At 40.2% G+C, this 17,619-nt stretch overlaps 1 protein-coding gene across 2 annotated transcripts in view; it reads left to right on the top strand.

Moving 5' to 3' along the window:
- NRBF2 (nuclear receptor binding factor 2) overlaps positions 1-17,479 on the top strand; it is a 28,871-nt gene extending 11,392 nt beyond the window's left edge. The window contains exons 2-4 of one of the 2 annotated variants that reach the window (XM_018042540.1): positions 9,642-9,726; positions 14,606-14,646; positions 15,958-17,479. In XM_018042540.1, coding sequence (XP_017898029.1) covers positions 9,642-9,726; positions 14,606-14,646; positions 15,958-16,668 — 837 coding nt within the window. In that variant the 3' untranslated portion in view covers positions 16,669-17,479. The remainder of the gene's footprint in view (positions 1-9,641; positions 9,727-14,605; positions 14,647-15,957) is intronic. The other variant, XM_018042541.1, reaches the window with a different exon arrangement.

Below are 17,619 nucleotides of genomic sequence, written 5' to 3'. Positions count from 1 at the left end.
AGCCAACTTTTTCGCTCTCCTCTTTCACTTTCATCAAGAGGCTCTTTAGTTCTTCTTCACTTTCTGCCATAAGGGTAGTGTCATTTGCATATCTGAGGTTATTGATATTTCTCCTGGCAATCTTGATTCCACCTTGTGCTTCCTCCAGCCCAGCATTTCTCATGATGTACTCTGCATAGAAGTTAAATAAGCAGGGTGACAGTATACAGCCTTGATGTGCTCCTTTCCCGATTTGGAACCAGTCTGTTGTTCCGTGGTCCAGTTCTATCTGTTGCTTCGTGACCTGCATACAGATTTCTCAGGAGGCAGGTAAGTTGTTCTGGCATTCCCTACTCTTGAAGAATTCTCCGCAGGTTGTTGTGATCCACACAGTCAAAGGCTTTAGCATAGTCAATAAAGGAGAAGTAGATGTTTTTCTGGAACTCTCTTGCTTTTCCGATGATCCAGTGGATGTTGGCAATTTGATCTTTGGTTACTATGCCTTTTCTAAATCCACATTGAACATCTGAAAGCTCACTGTTGAAGCCTGGCTTGGAGAATTTTGAGCATTACTTTGCTAGCTTGTGAGATGAGTGCAATTGTGTGGTAGTTTGAACATCCTTTGGCGTTGCCTTTCTTTGGAATTGGAATGAAACCTGACCTTTTCCAGTCCTGTGGCCACTGCTGAGTTTTCCAAATTTGCTGGCATTTTGAGTGCCAGCATCATCTAACAGCAGCATCTTTTAGGATTTGAAAGAGCTCAACTGGAATTCCATCACCTCCACTAGCTTTGTTCATACTAATGCTTCCTAAGGCCCACCTGACTTCACATTTCAGGATGTCTGGCTCTAGGTGAGTGATCACACCATTGTGGTTATCTGGGTCATTATGATCTTTTTTGTAAAGTTCTTTTGTGTATTCTTGCCCCCTCTTCTTAATATCTTCTGCTTCTGTTAGGTCCATACCATTTCTGTCCTTTGTCGTGCCCATCTTGGCATGAAATGTTCCCTTGGTATCTCTGATTTTCTCGAAGAGAAGATTGCTGTGGTTTAATCAGATTGTTTTGCTTTTTATTTTTATATTGTACGAATTCTTTGTTATTTTGGATACTAACCCCTCATCAGATATAAGATTTGCAAATATTTTCTCCCATTTGGTAGGTTGCCTTTTCATTTTGATTTCCTCTGCTGTGCATAAGCTTTTTAGTTTGATGTAGTCCCACTCTTGGCTTTTGTTGCTTTTGCTGTCAGTTAATAAATTATCACGACCAAGAATTATGTCAAAGAGCTTTCTGCCTGAGTTTTCTTTGTGGAGTTTCAGGTCTTACGTTCTTTAATCCATTTTAAGTTAACTGTTGTATGTTGTGTAAGGTAGTGGTCCAATTGCATTCTTTAGCACGTGGCTATCCTGTTTTCCCATTATCATTTATGGAAGAAACTGTCCTTTCCCTGTTGTATATTCTTGGCTCGTTAGACACTTGTTAATTGACCGTTTATTCATGGATTTATTTCTAGGCTATCCTGTTCCATTGATCTTTGTGTCTTTTATGCTATCGTAGTGTTTTGACTACTGTAGCTTTGTAGGCTTCCCCGCTGGCTCAGACGGTGAAGAATCTGCCCTTATTGTGGGAGACCTGGGTTCAGTCCTTGGATTGGGAAGATCCCCTGGAGGAGTGCATGGTAACTCACTCCAGTGTTCTTGCCTGGAGAACCCCATGGACAGAGGAGTCTGGTGGGCTACAGTCCACGAGGTCGTAAACAGTCGGACACGACTGAGCGACTAAGCACATACATAGCTTTGTAAGATAGTTTGAAATCAAAGAGCCTGATTCCTGCAGCTTTGTTCTTTGTATTGCTTTGGGTATTTGGGAGTTTTTGTATTTCTGTGCAGCTGTTAGGATTGTTCGATTTCTGTGAAAAGTACCATTGGAATTTTGACAGGTTGCACTGAATCCGTGTATTGTAGTATGGGCATTTTAACTATTCTTTAAATCCATTCCATCAGTGGCTTAATAGTTTTTGTGTACAGGTCTTTAACCTCTTTGGTTAAATTTACTCCTAAGTACTTATTGCTTTCGATGCAGTTGTAAATGGGATTGTTTTCTTAATTTCTCTTATATATTTTTAGAGTATAGAAATGCAACGGAAATATGTGTATTGATTTTGTAGAATATTTGACTGTGCCGGGTCTTAGTTGTTGTACTTGGGGTTTTCAGTCTTCAGTTATGGCATGCAGAATCTTAGCTGCAGCATGAGAACTCTTGGTCATGGCGTGTGGGATCTAGCTCCCTGACCAGGGCTCCATCCTGGGCCCCTACGTCAGGAGTGTGGAGTCTTAGCCACTGACCACCAGGGAAGTTCCTGTGTATTGATTTTTTATCTTACAACTTCGTACTACATTCATTGATTCTAAGATTTTGGGTGGAATCTTTAGAGCTTTTGGTATATAATATCTTGTTATCCATAAATAGTGAACAATTTTACTTCTTTCTTCCTGCTTTGGATGTCTTACTCTCATCTAATTTATGTGGCTAGGAGGGACTTCCAATACTGTGCTGACTGAAAGCAGCTAGAGTGGACATCTTTGTCTTGTTCCTGATCTTAGAGGAAAAGTGTTGAGTATTATGTTAGCCATAGGCCTGTCATACATGGTTTTTATAATGTTGAGATATATTTTCTCTATATTCATTTTGTTAAGAGTTTTCATCATGAGTGGGTGTTGATTTTTGTCAGATGCTTTTTATCTTGTTGAAATGCTCATATCATGTTTAGTCTTCCTTTTGTTAAGGTGTCATCACATTGATTTTGGGGTAAATTTGATTTGTTGAACTGTCCTTGTATCCCTGGAATAAATCCCACTTGATTTGCTAGTATTCTGCCAAGGATTTTTGTATCTGTTCATCGGGTATGTTGGCCTCTAGCTTTTTTTTTTTCTTTTGGTGTCCGTGTCTGTTTTGGTATCAGGGTGATGCTGGCCTTGTAAGATAAGTAAAGGAGGGAAGTATTCCCTACTCTTCTGTTTTTTGGGAAGAGTTTGAGAGGATTGGTATTAATTCTTGTTTGAATTTTTGGTAGACTTCACCAGTGAAGGCATCTGGTCCTGGGGTTATTTTGTGTGGGGCTTGTGGTTACCTCATTTCACTGGGCTTCACTTTATTGCACTTGCAGATGTTGTCGATTTTTTTTTTTTTTTAAAGACAAGTTGAAGGTTTGTGTCTACCCTGTGTCTTATTGGCATTGTTATTCTAAGTGTATTAAGGAAATATCCTTTTTTTTTTAAGGACATAATACTATCACACATGTAGTGTAAACATAACTTTTACATGCATTGGGAAACCAAAAAATTTGTGTAACTTGTTTTACTCTGGCATTCGCTTTATTGCAGTGGCCTGGAACTGAACTTGAAATATCTTGGAGGTATGCCTCTTATTGGTCTGTTCAGGTTTTCTGTTTTTTTTTTTTCCAAAGCTTTTTTCCCCAGGAATTCACCCATTTTTTTCTAGGTTGCCCAGTTTGTTGGCATATATTGATAATTGTTCATAATAGTCTTTTATGATCCTTTGTATTTTTGTGTTATCTGTTGTAACATCTTTCATTTTTGTGTTTTGTTTGTTTGGGGAAGTGGGGGTGGGGGAGTTGGCCACATTATATGGCTTGTGGGATCTTAGTTCCCCAACTAGGAATTGAATCCAGGCCACAGCAGTGAAAGCAGTGAGTCCTAACCACTGGACCACCAGGAAATTCCCTCATTTTAAAATTTTACTTGAATCTTCTCTTTTTTTCTTCTTTGAGTATTGTTGTTCAGTTATGTCCAACTCTTTGTGACCCCATGGACAGTAGCATGGCGGGTTTTCCTGTCCTCCACCATCTCCCAAAGTTTGCTCAAACTCATGTCTGTTGAGTCAGCGATGCCGTCCAACCATCTCATCCTCTGTTGCCCCCTTCTCCTCCTGCCTTCAGTCTTGCCCAGCATCAGGGCCTTTTCCAATGAGTCGGCTCTTCACTTCAGTATACTCGCTGAGTATAGCTATAGGTTTGTCAATTTTGTTAATCTTTTCAAAGAATTAGCTCTTGGTTTTACTGATCTTTTCTGTTTTTTTTTTTTTAAATCTCTATTTTGTCTGTTTCTGCTCTGATCTTCGTTATTTCCTTTCTTCTACTAACCTTGGGCATCATTTTTTTCCCTAGTTCCTTGAGGTGTAAAGTTAGATTATTGGAGATTTTTCTGGTTCTGCAAGGTAGGCTTTTATCCATATGAACTTCCCTCTTAGAATTGCTTTTGCTGCATCTCATAAGTTTTGGTATGTTTTATTTCCATTTTCATTTGTCTCAAAGTATTTTTTATTTCTCTTTTGATTTCTCCTTTGACCTATTCATTGTTCAGTGGCATGCTATTTAATCTCCACACAGTTACAGTTTTTCCAGTTTTCTTCTTGTAGTTTATTTCTCCTTGTAATTAGTTTCCGTGGTGGCTGGAAATGATGCCTTGAAATGATTTCAGTCTTTTTAGGTTTATTAAGACTTGTTTTGTGGTCTAACACTATTATCTATCCTGGAGGATGTTCTTTGAGCACTTGAAGAATGTGTATTTTGTTGCTTTTGGATAGAATGTTCTGTATATAACAAAACAGATATAAATAAATGACCATATAATCTTTGCTTTAAGAAAGATCTGTAAAAATTGTTTTAAAAATAAGAACTACTTGAAAGTAAGTTTTGTGCAGTATCTTTAGTTGAAAGAGAATGCAGTTTAGTCTGTTCTACCACATTATACATTTTATGGTGGTAGATAGCTCTGATGCTTTTAAATTCTTTTTAAAAATAATATTTATTTGACTGTGTTGGGCCTTAGTTGTGGCACACAGGCTTTTCATCGGGGTGCAGGGACCCAGCTTCTCTCCGGCTGTGGCTCGCGGGCTCTTCATCGGGGCGCAGGGGCCCGGCTTCTCTCTGGCTGTGGCTCGCGGGCTCTTCATCGGGGCGCAGGGGCCCGGCTTCTCTCTGGCTGTGGCGCGCGGGCTCTTCATCCGGGCGCAGGGGCCCAGCTTCTCTCTGGCTGTGGTGCGCGGGCTTGGTGCCTGCGGTGTGTGGGCTCTCTAGTTGTGATATATGGGCTCCAGAGTGTGGGCTAAGTAGTTGCAGTGGGTGGGCTTAGTTGCCCCACGGCATGTGGAATCTTGGTTCCCTGACTAGGGATGGAACCCACCTTCCTTGCATTGGAAGGCAGATTTTAAACTACTGGACCACCAGGCAAGTCCCTTTTATTGTCTTTTAACTCGTTTAATTTTCACAATATTCTCATCTTAAAGATGAGAAAACTTGGGCAGGAAGTTAAAGCCAAGTTCCAGTGTCTAATAAATGCTCAAGTTGAGATTTGAAAACCTCAACAGTCAGCATTTGCTGGATGTCTAACAAGAATTTGGTAGGGAATTTGATTGCTCACGTGCCAGATAACTAGAGTAGGTGTGTGTTTTAAAATGAGATGTAACTCCTGAATTGGCAGAGTGATCAGAGATTGAATTTTACATGGAGAAGTTTTAGGGGAGTTGGAAGAGCCATGAGATCCTGGTCTTACCACTTGAGAACTTTTGGTTTCTCTGGTTTTGAAATGAAAAAAAAGAAAAAAAAGTTTATTTCGTACCATAGACAGAAATAAACTCAAAATGGCTTAAAGACTTGACGTGACAACATTGAATTCCTAGAAAAGAACATAGGCAAAACATTCTCTGACATAAATCATGGCGATGTTTTCCTAGGGTAGTCTCCCAAGGCAATAGAAATAAACAAACGGGACCTAATCAAACTTAGAAGCTTTGCATGGCAAAGGAAGCCATAAACAGAAAAACAGCCTACAGAATGGGAGAAAATATTTGCAAGCTATCTGACTGACAAGGGCTTAATTTCCAAAATATTCTAACAGCTCATAACAAAAAAATAAACAACTTGATTAAAAATGGGCAGAAGACCCAAACACACATTTCTTCAAAGAAGATATACAGATGGCCAGTAGGCACATAAAAAGATGTTCAACATTGCTAATTATTAGAGAAATTCAAATCAAAACTACAGTGAGATACCACCTCACATCAGTCAGAATGACCATCACTAAAAAAATTCTACAAATTAAAAATGCTGGAGAGAGTGTGGGAAAAGGAATTCAAAACTGTTGGTGGGAATGTAAGTTGGTACAGCTGCTGTGAAAAACAGTGTTGGAGTCCCTTAAACGAAAAATAGCTGTACATATGATCCAGCAGTCTTGCTCCCATGCATATATCCAGACACAACTCCAGTTTAAAAGATACATACACACCTATTTTCATAGCAGCACTATTACAGTACCCCACACGTGGAAACAGGTTCATGGACAGGTGAATGGATAAAGGTGTTGTGTCATATGTACACATGGAATATTACTCAGCCACAAAAAAAAATGAAATAATGCCATTTGTAGCAACATGGATGGGCCTGGAGGTTATCATAACAAGTGAAGTAAGTCAGAGAAGGAAATACCATATGAGGTCACTTATATGTGGTATTTAAAAATATGACACAAATAAATTTTTCTGTGAAACAGAAACAGTCTCACAGAAAATTAATGGTTAGCAAAGGGGAAATGGGGTGGGGCAACTTGGGATTAGCAGACATAGCCTATAGTATATAAAGAAGATAACCAACAAGGACCAACTGTATAACACAGGGAAGTATATTCAATATCCTGTAATAAACCATGATGAAAAAGAATATGAGAAAGAAAAAATATTCTCTTTTTGTGAAACTTGAAGTTTAACTAGGGAGCTTCATAAATACGGTCCAAGGTAGAAAGGGATTGATGTCATTGGACAGAAACTAAAGACACAGCGTTAGAATGAGGTAACCCCAGAGAGCATCTCATCCCTGCTTCTCAGGTGCATCTGGGAACCTGTGGGTCTAGCTTTACTGGTGGAATCTGAGGTCCTACTGAAGAGTCGTCTACATGTATTTCGCAGGGCATTCAGATTCAGTTAAAACTTAAGAAGCACAGATGTGGTCTAACTCCATCATTTTACAAGTGAGGAAACAGACCCTGAAGGCCCAGATAATATTGCTGGTTTTAGTGGGAGAGTGTGGAGAAGGCACTGGCACCCCACTCCAGTACTCTTGCCTGGAAACTCCCATGGATGGAGGAGCCTGGTGGGCTGCAGTCCGTGGGGTTGCTAAGAGTCGGACACGACTAAGTGACTTCCTTTCACTTTTCACTTTCATGCATTGGAAAAGGAAGTGGCAACCCACTCCAGTGTTCTTGCCTGAAGAATCCCAGGGACAGAGGAGCCTGATGGGCTGCCATCTATGGGGTCACACAGAGTTGGACATGACTGAAGCGACTTAGCAGTGGGAGAGTGAGGACTTGTGCCCAGTGGCCCAGGTTCTTGGTAGGGCTTTGCCTACACTGTGCCATCCTAGTTAGAAAGTACTTTTGGATTTCAGGAGAACACTGTCTCTTCTAGAGGGCTTCTTTCAAAGCCTAGAAAGGTTAAGGCTTTGATTCTTTCATTTTTTCCCCCTACCTTGAGCCGGAGTGTCACTTGTTTAAGCTATACTCAGAATACATTTCTTGGAGAAATCATGTTGGTCGTAACTTAGTTTTCTTCATCATGTACGTTCTCTTCCCAAAGATCTCTATCATTTCTGGATACTATCTAATATTCCTGTGTTCAGAACATGTGTTCTTTCTTCAGTCCAAGACTCCATGGTTGAAATTATTTTCAGCCCATAGTCATTTCTTATTACCTGCCCCCCTTTTTTAGGAATGAAAAAGTTTGTTTACTGTTTGACGAGTAAGAAGCCTCTGAAACAATTGGAAGAATGATCTTGTTTCTAAGTGTTCCTTCTTCCTTACTGAAGTAGAGACAGGAGAAATGTAGACAGCATGCATTGCCTGAAGTGGACTGTGCCCTTCTTCGCCTGTTTTCCACTGAGCATGATTTGTAAGCATGCTCAGAATATTTCTAATCTCAGTTACAAAAGTGATCCTTTGAAATGTTCTTATGAAGCATCAGTGGCACATTTTTTGAAAAGCATTCAAGATGAATCATTTTACACCTGACACAGATTTTATTTTTGCTGTTAAAAACACTAAGGTAAAGTACAGAAGACATACAATTTTCCATCTCTGATTTTTTTTTTAATTAAAAAAGTTTTTGACCACACCATGTGGCTTATGGGATCTCAGTTCCCTGATCAGGGATTGAACCTGGGCTGTGGCAGTGAAAGCACCGATTCTAACCACTAGACCATCAGAGATCTCCCAAATTTGCCGTCTGTAATTTTTAAATGTACAGTTCAGTAGTGTTAAGAATATTCACATTTTTGTGCAGCAGATGTCCAGAAATTTTTCATCTTGTAAAAATGAAACTCTACCCCCATTGAATGAGCACGTCCCACCTTTCTTTCCCCTGGTCTCTGGCAACCACCATTCTACTTTCAGGCTTTATGAATTTGACTACTTTAGATATGTCTTTGGGCTTCCCAGATATCTCAGTGGTAAAGAATCAGCCTGCTGACATAGGAGATGAGGGTTCAGTCCCTGGGCTGGAGGATCCCTGGAGAAGGGCATGGCAGCCCACTCCAGTACTCTTGCCTGGAGAATCCCATGGACAGAGGAGCCTGGTGGGCTACAGTCTGTGGGGTCTCAGAGAGTCAAGACATGACTGAAAGACTGAGCACAGATACCTCATAAGTGGGATCATACAGTGTTTGTTTTTCTTTAAGTGGCTCATGCTATATTTCATTATTAGCTTCAAGTCCTTAAAGTTCATCCATGTTACAGCATGGGTCAGTTTCCTCTCTCTTCAGGCTGATTTTACATGGTACATGTATACAACATTTTGTTCATTTTTCTATTGATGCTTAGGTTACTTCCTCTTTTTGACTACTGTGAATAATGCTGCTATGAACATACGTGTATAGTGCTTTTTCCACTTTGACTAGCTTTGTTAAATTATCTGTGAGTTTGTTAGTGAGGAAAACATTAGCCTAGTTGGAAGACTTCAGTTTCTTTCTCCTTGCCTGCTAACCATATAACTTAATGTAAGATATGTGACCGCTATGAGCCTAGGGAGCTCCCTTTTGTAAGAGGTGAAACACATTTCACAGAATTGTAATAATTCTTAAATGTAACACAGATGTAAGGAGACAAGTGACTACTTAGTTAATCCAAATATGCGTTCAGTACTTCTGAGTTTGTTGTTTGGGTGAGTTGTACCTGAAAAAATATCCACCATAACATTAATTATTGGTATCATTAATTCCTCAACTGTATAATGTATGAATTTTTTATCTTTAAAATGTAATGTAAACAGTAACTTAAATGTTGAAAAGAAAGAATGAATTAAAAAACAAGGAAGTATACGTTTTGAGTAACAATCTGATTTTAACTCTTGGTTAGTCTTTGACGAATGTGAGCACCTTGAAGGAGTTAGTGCCTGGTATTAACCTTGATAATTTATTAATAGAGTTGAAAGAAGTTACCAGTCCTTTCAGATACTACACATTAGATTTCCCCAGTTTTAGATAGAGTTGTAATGGTTTGGCACATGTGGCAACAAACAGCATTACTGGCTTAAAAGTTGTGTTTTTTTTTGTTTTTTTTTTAAAGTAAAGAACTCAGGAATGTTTTTCTTCTAGGCCCATCAACAGAGCAGACGAGCAGATCGTTTGTTAGCTGCAGGGAAATACGAAGAGGCTATTTCTTGTCACAAAAAGGCTGCAGGTGAGTATTCTTTTTAAGTAGTACTGAGTCTGAAACTGCTTGGCAGTTTCTTTTTTCCAGTGCCTCTCAACACAGTATTTAGGATGAAAGTCACAAGAGTAATGATGTGTTCTTGCCCTGCATATACGCCACGCTGAGTACTGACCCACTGGAACACAGCTTCAAGTTAGTGTGTTAGGCTTTCCAGCTGCTCTTAGCCTAGGCTTTCTAAATCATGGAAATTGGATCTGCCTTATTGGTAGATGATGCCTGGACACAACTTTCTGAGCCGGAAGATTCCCCAGAGACAGAAGTGATTGCAGTAAGTGTCTGTCAGTTCATCTTAGTTGTTATAGAGGAGTTTGGATTTCAAATGTTTAGCCATTTTGGGTTCTGGAATTAATAACTAATTTAATTCCAGCCAATTAATTTTCACTGAGTTTCTGTTTCCTAAGGTGCTGATAATGGAAAACCCATCAAAACCCTTTCCTGTGGTCTTTAGCTCCCTTCTGAATGTTTCATCTATGCATTCATGCCTGTAGTATCATGCCGCTGATGACCTTCTTTAGGTATGACATTTAGAATTACTGGATTCCTTTCAAACACCTTATTTTATCCCAGTTATAAAAGTTAGTATATGTTGAACTCAGAAATAGCTCTCCAGGGTCTGTTCTGTACAGACTGGTTTCTGTTGGCCGAGTAACGAACCTGAAAGCTTAGGAGTGGGAGTGGTACATCCTAAGTCGGGGTGGCCACCATTCTTCGAGCAGGCCCTGCAGTCTTCCTGCTAGAGAAAGGCACCTCCTTTCCCTGAGGTCAGTACCATAATCAGTGTCCTGTTTTTTCCTGGCAGAATCTTCTCCTATGTTGCCTTACTGCTGAAATATAGACAGCACAGTGGAGACGGGTTTAGAAAAGTCCTTCTATGTCAGTGATTTTCGCCTAAAGTCAGTAATTTTGAGAGAAAATTTCAAGGCTTACGTTTGAAGAGTTAGTTTTGCCACTGAAGTGTATCCTTCAGCTGCAGGGCTGAGCACATTGTATGTATCCCATAAATCTTTGTGGTTTTAAATTTATTATTATCACTACTTGGCCATGCCTCACAGTGTGGATTGTGTGTTGATTGGCAGAATATTCTTTTTTTCCCCCAGAGAAGGAAGGATTTATTACTTGGAGCAAGAAAAGAGAACACTTGCTTTCCCAAAGCAGTGTCTCTGATTGGTAGGAGATTCTGAGTATATAAAAGGTATAAAAGTTGTTGTTGTTGTTGAAGATTTATTCGTCACTTTTACTTTTGGCTGTCCTGGGCCTTTGTTGCGGTGCCCCAGCTGCTCGTGGTGGTGGCTCCTCCTGCCACAGAGCACAGGGTCGAGGGCACACGGGCTTCAGCAGCTGCGCGCACAGCCTGGGCTCAGTTGCGCGGCTTGCAGGCTTAGGTGCTCAGCAGCACGTGGGATCTTCCCTTCCTGCTTGGGAGGGAAGTGTCTTTCATTCCTAGTCTATATTCCTGTTTTCATTGGAAGACTTAAAATTAATGCTGGGCTTTAAACACCTGTCCCCCTTTCTCTTTATCTAAATTCTGTGACTTTGTCAGGGGTAGAAAAGATAAAGGCAGTTTGTTGGATTCCATTAGCTCTAATTTTGGAGGTACAACTTTAAGTGTGGTTACTTAATCCCAGCCAGCTGATTTGATGTGGAGTTTAGACTTGTTTGAAAATAGCCTTGTGTTGTGTTTCAGAGTAGAGTTGTAAATGTGATGCTAGTTTGAGAATTAATGTGGACAGAATGAACTCAGTGTTTTCTAAATTGACTTAACATCTGGGCTTGAACAGAGCTGTTTTGGGAGCTGTGGATGTAAATATATCCTGAGAGTAAGCAGCTTAGTGTTTGGAAATCATGTTAGAGACACAGCAGGGGAAGGTCCTCATCTGAGGAATGTTGGGAACAAAAGCCTGAAGTGAGAGAATTCACTAGCAGAAGAAGGGGCCTCCTTTGAAGAGCAGGGGAGACCCTGAGACTACAGCGCTAAGGACTTATATCCTCTGTGCAGGGTAGTGTTCTGATAGTGCTTTGTGAATGTGTAGAGGTTACTTGATCAGCTGAGATACCAAACTCAGAAAGAAAACCTTCAGTCTGACAGGGGGTAGGGAGGAGGAGGAGGAGTACTTATTTTTACCGCACTATATTGAAAAAAATGTTAAAGAAGCTATAAACTACTAAGAACTCACACTGTTAGAGGACTGTACTGCTTAATCCTTGGTCAGCAGCTGTAACTGGGTTGCTGCAGCTCTCCCTTGCCAGTCTTATGCAGCCCAGTCTCTAGGTGGATTTCTTTTCTTTCACAGACAGCAAAAAGGGCAAAAGCTTAAATGGGAAGTTGGTAACAGCCATTAACAATGTTTAGAACTCAAAGAGAGCTTTTCGGAAGGTGAGCAGACTTGAGAGTGTGTGTTTATACCTGGAAGTAGACCTCGACCTGAACCCTCTCCTGAGGCTGCGGTGTCACAGAACTGACCGGAGCACAGCAGTCTTGGTTGTGCCGTCAGTGCTGTGTGTGTGCAGATAGGCTGTGGCAGCTCGACAGGTTCGTGATAGAGTAGCAGTGCCGTTCAGTCCAGCCGCTCAGTCGTGTCCGACTCTTCGCGACCCCATGAATCGCAGCACGCCAGGCCTCCCTGTCCAGCACCAACTCCCGGAGTTCACTCAGACTCACGTCCATCGAGCCCGTGATGCCATCCAGCCATCTCATCCTCGGTCGTCCCCTTCTCCTCCTGCCCCCAGTCCCTCCCAGCATCAGGGTCTTTTCCAGTGAGTCAGCTCTCCGCATGAGGTGGCCAGAGTACTGGAGCTTCAGCTTTAGCATCATTCCTTCCGAAGAAATCCCAGGGCTCATCTCCTTCAGGATGGACTGGTTGGATGATGATGTTAAAAAGTAATAGATTCTTCAGATATTCTTAATTCCTTTTCCTCATCATCTGCTTAGTATTTACTTTAAATACTAGCCTTGCATCATGGTTGAAGGAAGGAGTTTAACCACACTGTTAGATTTCCTGAGATGAGTATTCTCTCCTGACATTTTTGTCATGGTGGGCACTTGTTCCTGTTGTGGCTGTGGGGCAAATTCATTACCATGCAAACAGATTAAAAACCACCACCACAATATTGTCATTATCCTCTAATTAAAATAATTTTTTTAAATAATTTTTTTTTCTTTTAAAGTAACTTTTAAAGGCTCAGATTTTAAAATGACATTGGGTAAATCTTTTAAATGACAGTGTGACTCTTGCTGAGTTCTCTGCTCTTTGGGAACTCAGTCCTTGGGTGTCTTCTGTCATGTTATAGTTTCAGGATTCTACAAAGGGAGGTATTCCATTTGGGTTAAGCATAGTTTTGTGAAACTTTGGTTTGTTGAGAAACTGAATGTAAAGCAAACTGGAGTTCATACAGGGAGACAGATGTATGCAGAGGGAATGGGAGGGATGTCTAGAGAAATTTATCCACACTTTCACAGTAAGGAATAGAATGTCTCAACAGACTTAAACCTGAAGGAAAGGAAAAGAAATGGTCTGTATGCAGTTATACAGACTTAATATAGGAGTAAAAGAATGTTGAGGAAAAAAAATTTAATATGGGTGGAACAAAGGCTGTATAACCAACTCTTTTTTCTGATGGAGAGGGAGCATCCAGTTAGTCTGTCTTAAAGACTGTGATAGAACCTGGCAGACAATAGTTCCAAGTCACGAACTTAGAAAATCATTAAAATATTTGGATTAAGAATAGACAGAAAGCAGTGCCTGTAGTGTCAGCAAAAAGGCAAGAAGGAGCTTAATGTGTGAGAGATACCAAAAAGTTCATAGTGAGGAGGAGATAAAAAATGAGGATTAATTGGACACAACTTGTTACTAACACTGAAAGTGAAAAGTGAAAGTGAAGTTGCTCAGTCGTGTCTGACTCTTTTCAACCCCATGGACTGTAGTCTACCGGGCTCCTCCCTCCATGGGATTCTCCAGGCAAGAGTACTGGAGTGGGTTGCCATTTCTTTCTCCAGGGGATCTTCCCGACCCAGGGATCGAACCTGGGTCTCCCTCATTCCAGGTAGACGCTTTAACCTCTGAGCCACCAGGGAGGCCCGTTACTACTTGTTAATTTTTACTGTTGCTAATAATACTTGTTATTTATACTCCATCTTATTCCAGACAAGCTATCAAAGGGCTTACAGAGGAATACAACAAAATGTAAACTCCACAGAAAGATAAAGTGGGAAAGGGCTGGGAGTATAGTTCACAAATGCATCATGAGCTCTTGAAGGGAAACATGGCTCCTTGGTTTCCAGCAATTAGCTCATTTTCATAAACTTCATAATTCTGCCTGCAGCTGCTTATTATAAATGTCGGTGAGTTCTTTGGACTTTTAACTACCAAATTCATAGGCTGATGATATAACTTAGAAACAATTCAATAAAATGGTTTTGTAGGAGGCCAAAATGATAGTCTAGGTATTCATGTGGGTAAAAAGTAATTGATAGTTAATATCTTGATATTTCTATGAGCATAATAGGATTTTGATAGGTTTTTATATGATTTTAATCTTCCCTAATTCTGTTTTTCTGATTATGTCATCTTTACTTCCTTAACTGTGAAATCTACAGTGATTTAAAAGAACCAGCTCCTCCAGGTGAAGTATGAATCAATCTCCATTTGATTATCACAGATCCCCTCTTTGAGGAAGTTAAGAATCCTTTTTTAAAAAATCCTTTTCAGGAATAGGATAACTGTGTAGCAGAATTGCTTCTAAGGCCAGTTCTCTTTGTCACAGGCAGAGTATTAAAACCCGTGCTTGGATCTTTTAATAACAAAATGATGACATATATTAATGTGCCCTTTTTTTTTTTTTAAACCAGCGTATCTTTCTGAAGCCATGAAGCTAACACAGTCTGAGCAGGTGAGACACTTTTAATATTTCCCACAAGGGTTAGAAAAATTTTCTTGTGGAGACTTGAATTGTGTATAAAATAAAGTTCTTGAAGGGAAATATGGCTCCTCCCAAAACACTGCAGTCAAAAATACATAAAATGGGGAAGAGATTAGTTTTTCTGAAAGGAAATTAAATGAACTGACATACACATACTACTATATATAAAATAGATAATCAACAAAGACCTACGTCACAGCACAGGGACCTCTGCTCAATACTATAATGACCTTTATGGGAAAAGAATCTAGAAGAGTAGATACATGTATATTTGTAACTGATTCACTTTACTGTACACCTGAGACTAATGCAACTTTGTAAATCAACTGTACTCCAATATAAAATAAAAATCAAGACTGAATTGCTGCTGACGGCATGCAGACACTGCTTGTCCTTTTTCCTAGGGTTTTCTCATAGACCTTAGATTGGCATGTGTGTCTTTGAGAGACCCCTCTTAATGCCTTTTCTGATACTTAGCTCACAGTAAGCAAGCTGGCCTGGCCAAGGGGAAACCGCTTGGTCTTTCCTTTGCCTGTCAAAGACCATTTAAATCCACACCTGTCTTTTCCTGAACTCCTAAGCGGTTCCGGCACTTTTATTTCACTAGTGGCTTTACATTGTCTTCTCTGTTTGGGGAGGGCCTGCCTAGGGTTTTAAAATGCCTTTATACAAAGCTAAATCTTCAACCAAAGGTGATTTCCTGATAATAAAAGTGGCAGATACAGAGGAGTTATTTGGTAAATCTTCAATTGACTTAAGGAGATCTGACGGATCTCAGTGACAGGGGAAAAAATACCAATTCTGTAGAAGTTGTGTTCCATTCTGGGCACTTCCTTTTGACTGTCAGAACTTCCTGTGTTAACAGTGCAATATAGACAATGCATGGAACCCTTGCTGATAGAAGGACTTTAGCTAGTTGTAGAATAGAAGTCCAAACTGGAAATTTTCTGATTTTAAGCTGAGTACAAATAGCATTGCAGAGGGCTGAGGCACATTCAAAAAAGATACGATTCAGTGTGTTGATTTGGAATTGGAATAGGACTTACTCTGACTTCTTAAACAATGTTTTGTTTATGAATAAACATGGTAGCTTACCTAGAAAGACTATTTATTATTTTGGAAAATGTTTGGCATTCTATGGAATTACAAACATAATATAAATTATAAAAATTCAAGTGATACTGGCTTATTCAGAAAGGGAGATACTCGAAAGCATTTACTGGATATTACTAAAGAGAGTTTAAAAAAATGTTAAATTGTACCTTTCTTTCTGTGTAATAGGCTCACTTATCACTGGAACTGCAAAGGGATAGCCACATGAAACAGCTCCTCCTCATCCAGGAGAGATGGAAGAGGGCAAAGCGGGAGGAGAGACTGAAAGCCCAGCAGAGCACAGACAAGGAAGCAGCTGCCCAGCTTCAGGCATCTCACAGACCCTCGGCTGAGGATGCAGACGGCCAGAGCCCCCTGCTCTCTCAGAAGTACAGCCTTTCCACAGAGAAACACTTGCCTGAAATTCAGGGGGTCTTTGACAGGGATCCAGACACACTACTATTTTTACTTCAGCAGAAGAGGGAGCCAGCAGAGCCGTGCATTGGAAGCAAAGCCCCAAAAGATGATAAAACAATTATAGAGGAACAGGCCACCAAAATTGCAGATTTGAAGAGGCACGTGGAATTCCTCGTGGCTGAGAATGAAAGATTACGGAGAGAGAATAAACAGCTAAAGGCGGAAAAGGCCAGACTTCTAAAAGGCCCAATAGAAAAGGAGCTTGATGTAGATGCTGATTTTGTAGAAAAGTCAGAGTTATGGAGCTTGCCACCACATTCAGAAACTGCAACAGCCTCTTCAACCTGGCAGAAGTTTGCCTCAAACACTGGGAAAGCCAAGGATATTCCAATACCCAATCTTCCTCCCTTGGATTTCCCATCTCCAGAACTTCCCCTCATGGAGCTCTCTGAGGATTTTCTGAAAGGATTTATGAATAATTAAAAGGGAAGGCCATAGAAGAGGTAAAGAGAGGAAATAATATGGTAATACAGATAATCTAGCGACAATGAAGAAGGGAAAGCCGCGTGCAAGGGTAGTCCCGGAGATGCCGCGCCAGGCACACTGCAGAGAAGAGGCTTGGCAGGACTCGGCACAGCCACCGCGGAGCATGTCGCGCGTCTCATTTACTGACTCCAGTGAGTGATTCCAGACCTGGCAGATACGAAACTGTTGGAGGTTCACTTTCTCCTGATACAAACCAAATGGCTACCTGGAATAATTTTTTTCAAGCAACATTTATTTTTATCTTCAGGGTTAAAATTTATAGAAGTATGTTCTGTGTAATTAATCTGTAATGCCATAAACGATAATGCGAAACCTGAATAATATGGTTGCCTAGGGGGCTGCCTTGTGTTTGAAACATGCTTTCTATCATGCATTGACTGGACGCGTCTTGTCATGCACGTTTCCTTTGTCCAGTAAGGTGTGTAAGACGCACCTTTCTAGAAGAAACTGTGCCACACTTTGCACTACTCGTAACATAATGATAACCTCAAGACTATCAGGAGAGATATTTAAATTTCCATTTATGAAGAAAGGAACCAAATTATTAGTTATGCTTTTTTTAATTACCAGTTTACATTATTAATCAGGGTGCATTTTAAGTTCTAACTTTTCTTGTTTATTGTGTAATGCATCATTTGAAAATATCAAGGAAATATCCTTTTGTTTTTAATGATGCACGAGTGAAGTAATGCTAGTCGGCAGTATTTGATTGTAATAAATCAATAAAGTAATTGTATTTTATACCTTTGTTAAAAGCAAATTTTGTTCAGCTTCTGTGTTGGAAATTTTGAACATGAATTTGAAGACGTTCTGTCAAACAATTACTTTGATACATTAGAGATTTCCTTCATGTTTTGTAGTCAGCTGCCTCTACAGCTATGGTGGAAG

Source organism: Capra hircus, chromosome 28 (assembly GCF_001704415.2).
Source record: "Capra hircus breed San Clemente chromosome 28, ASM170441v1, whole genome shotgun sequence".
NCBI classification, from domain to species: domain Eukaryota; kingdom Metazoa; phylum Chordata; class Mammalia; order Artiodactyla; family Bovidae; genus Capra; species Capra hircus.
The sequence above is the reverse complement of the archived record's forward strand: the minus strand, read 5'-3'. Positions and strand labels throughout refer to the sequence as shown.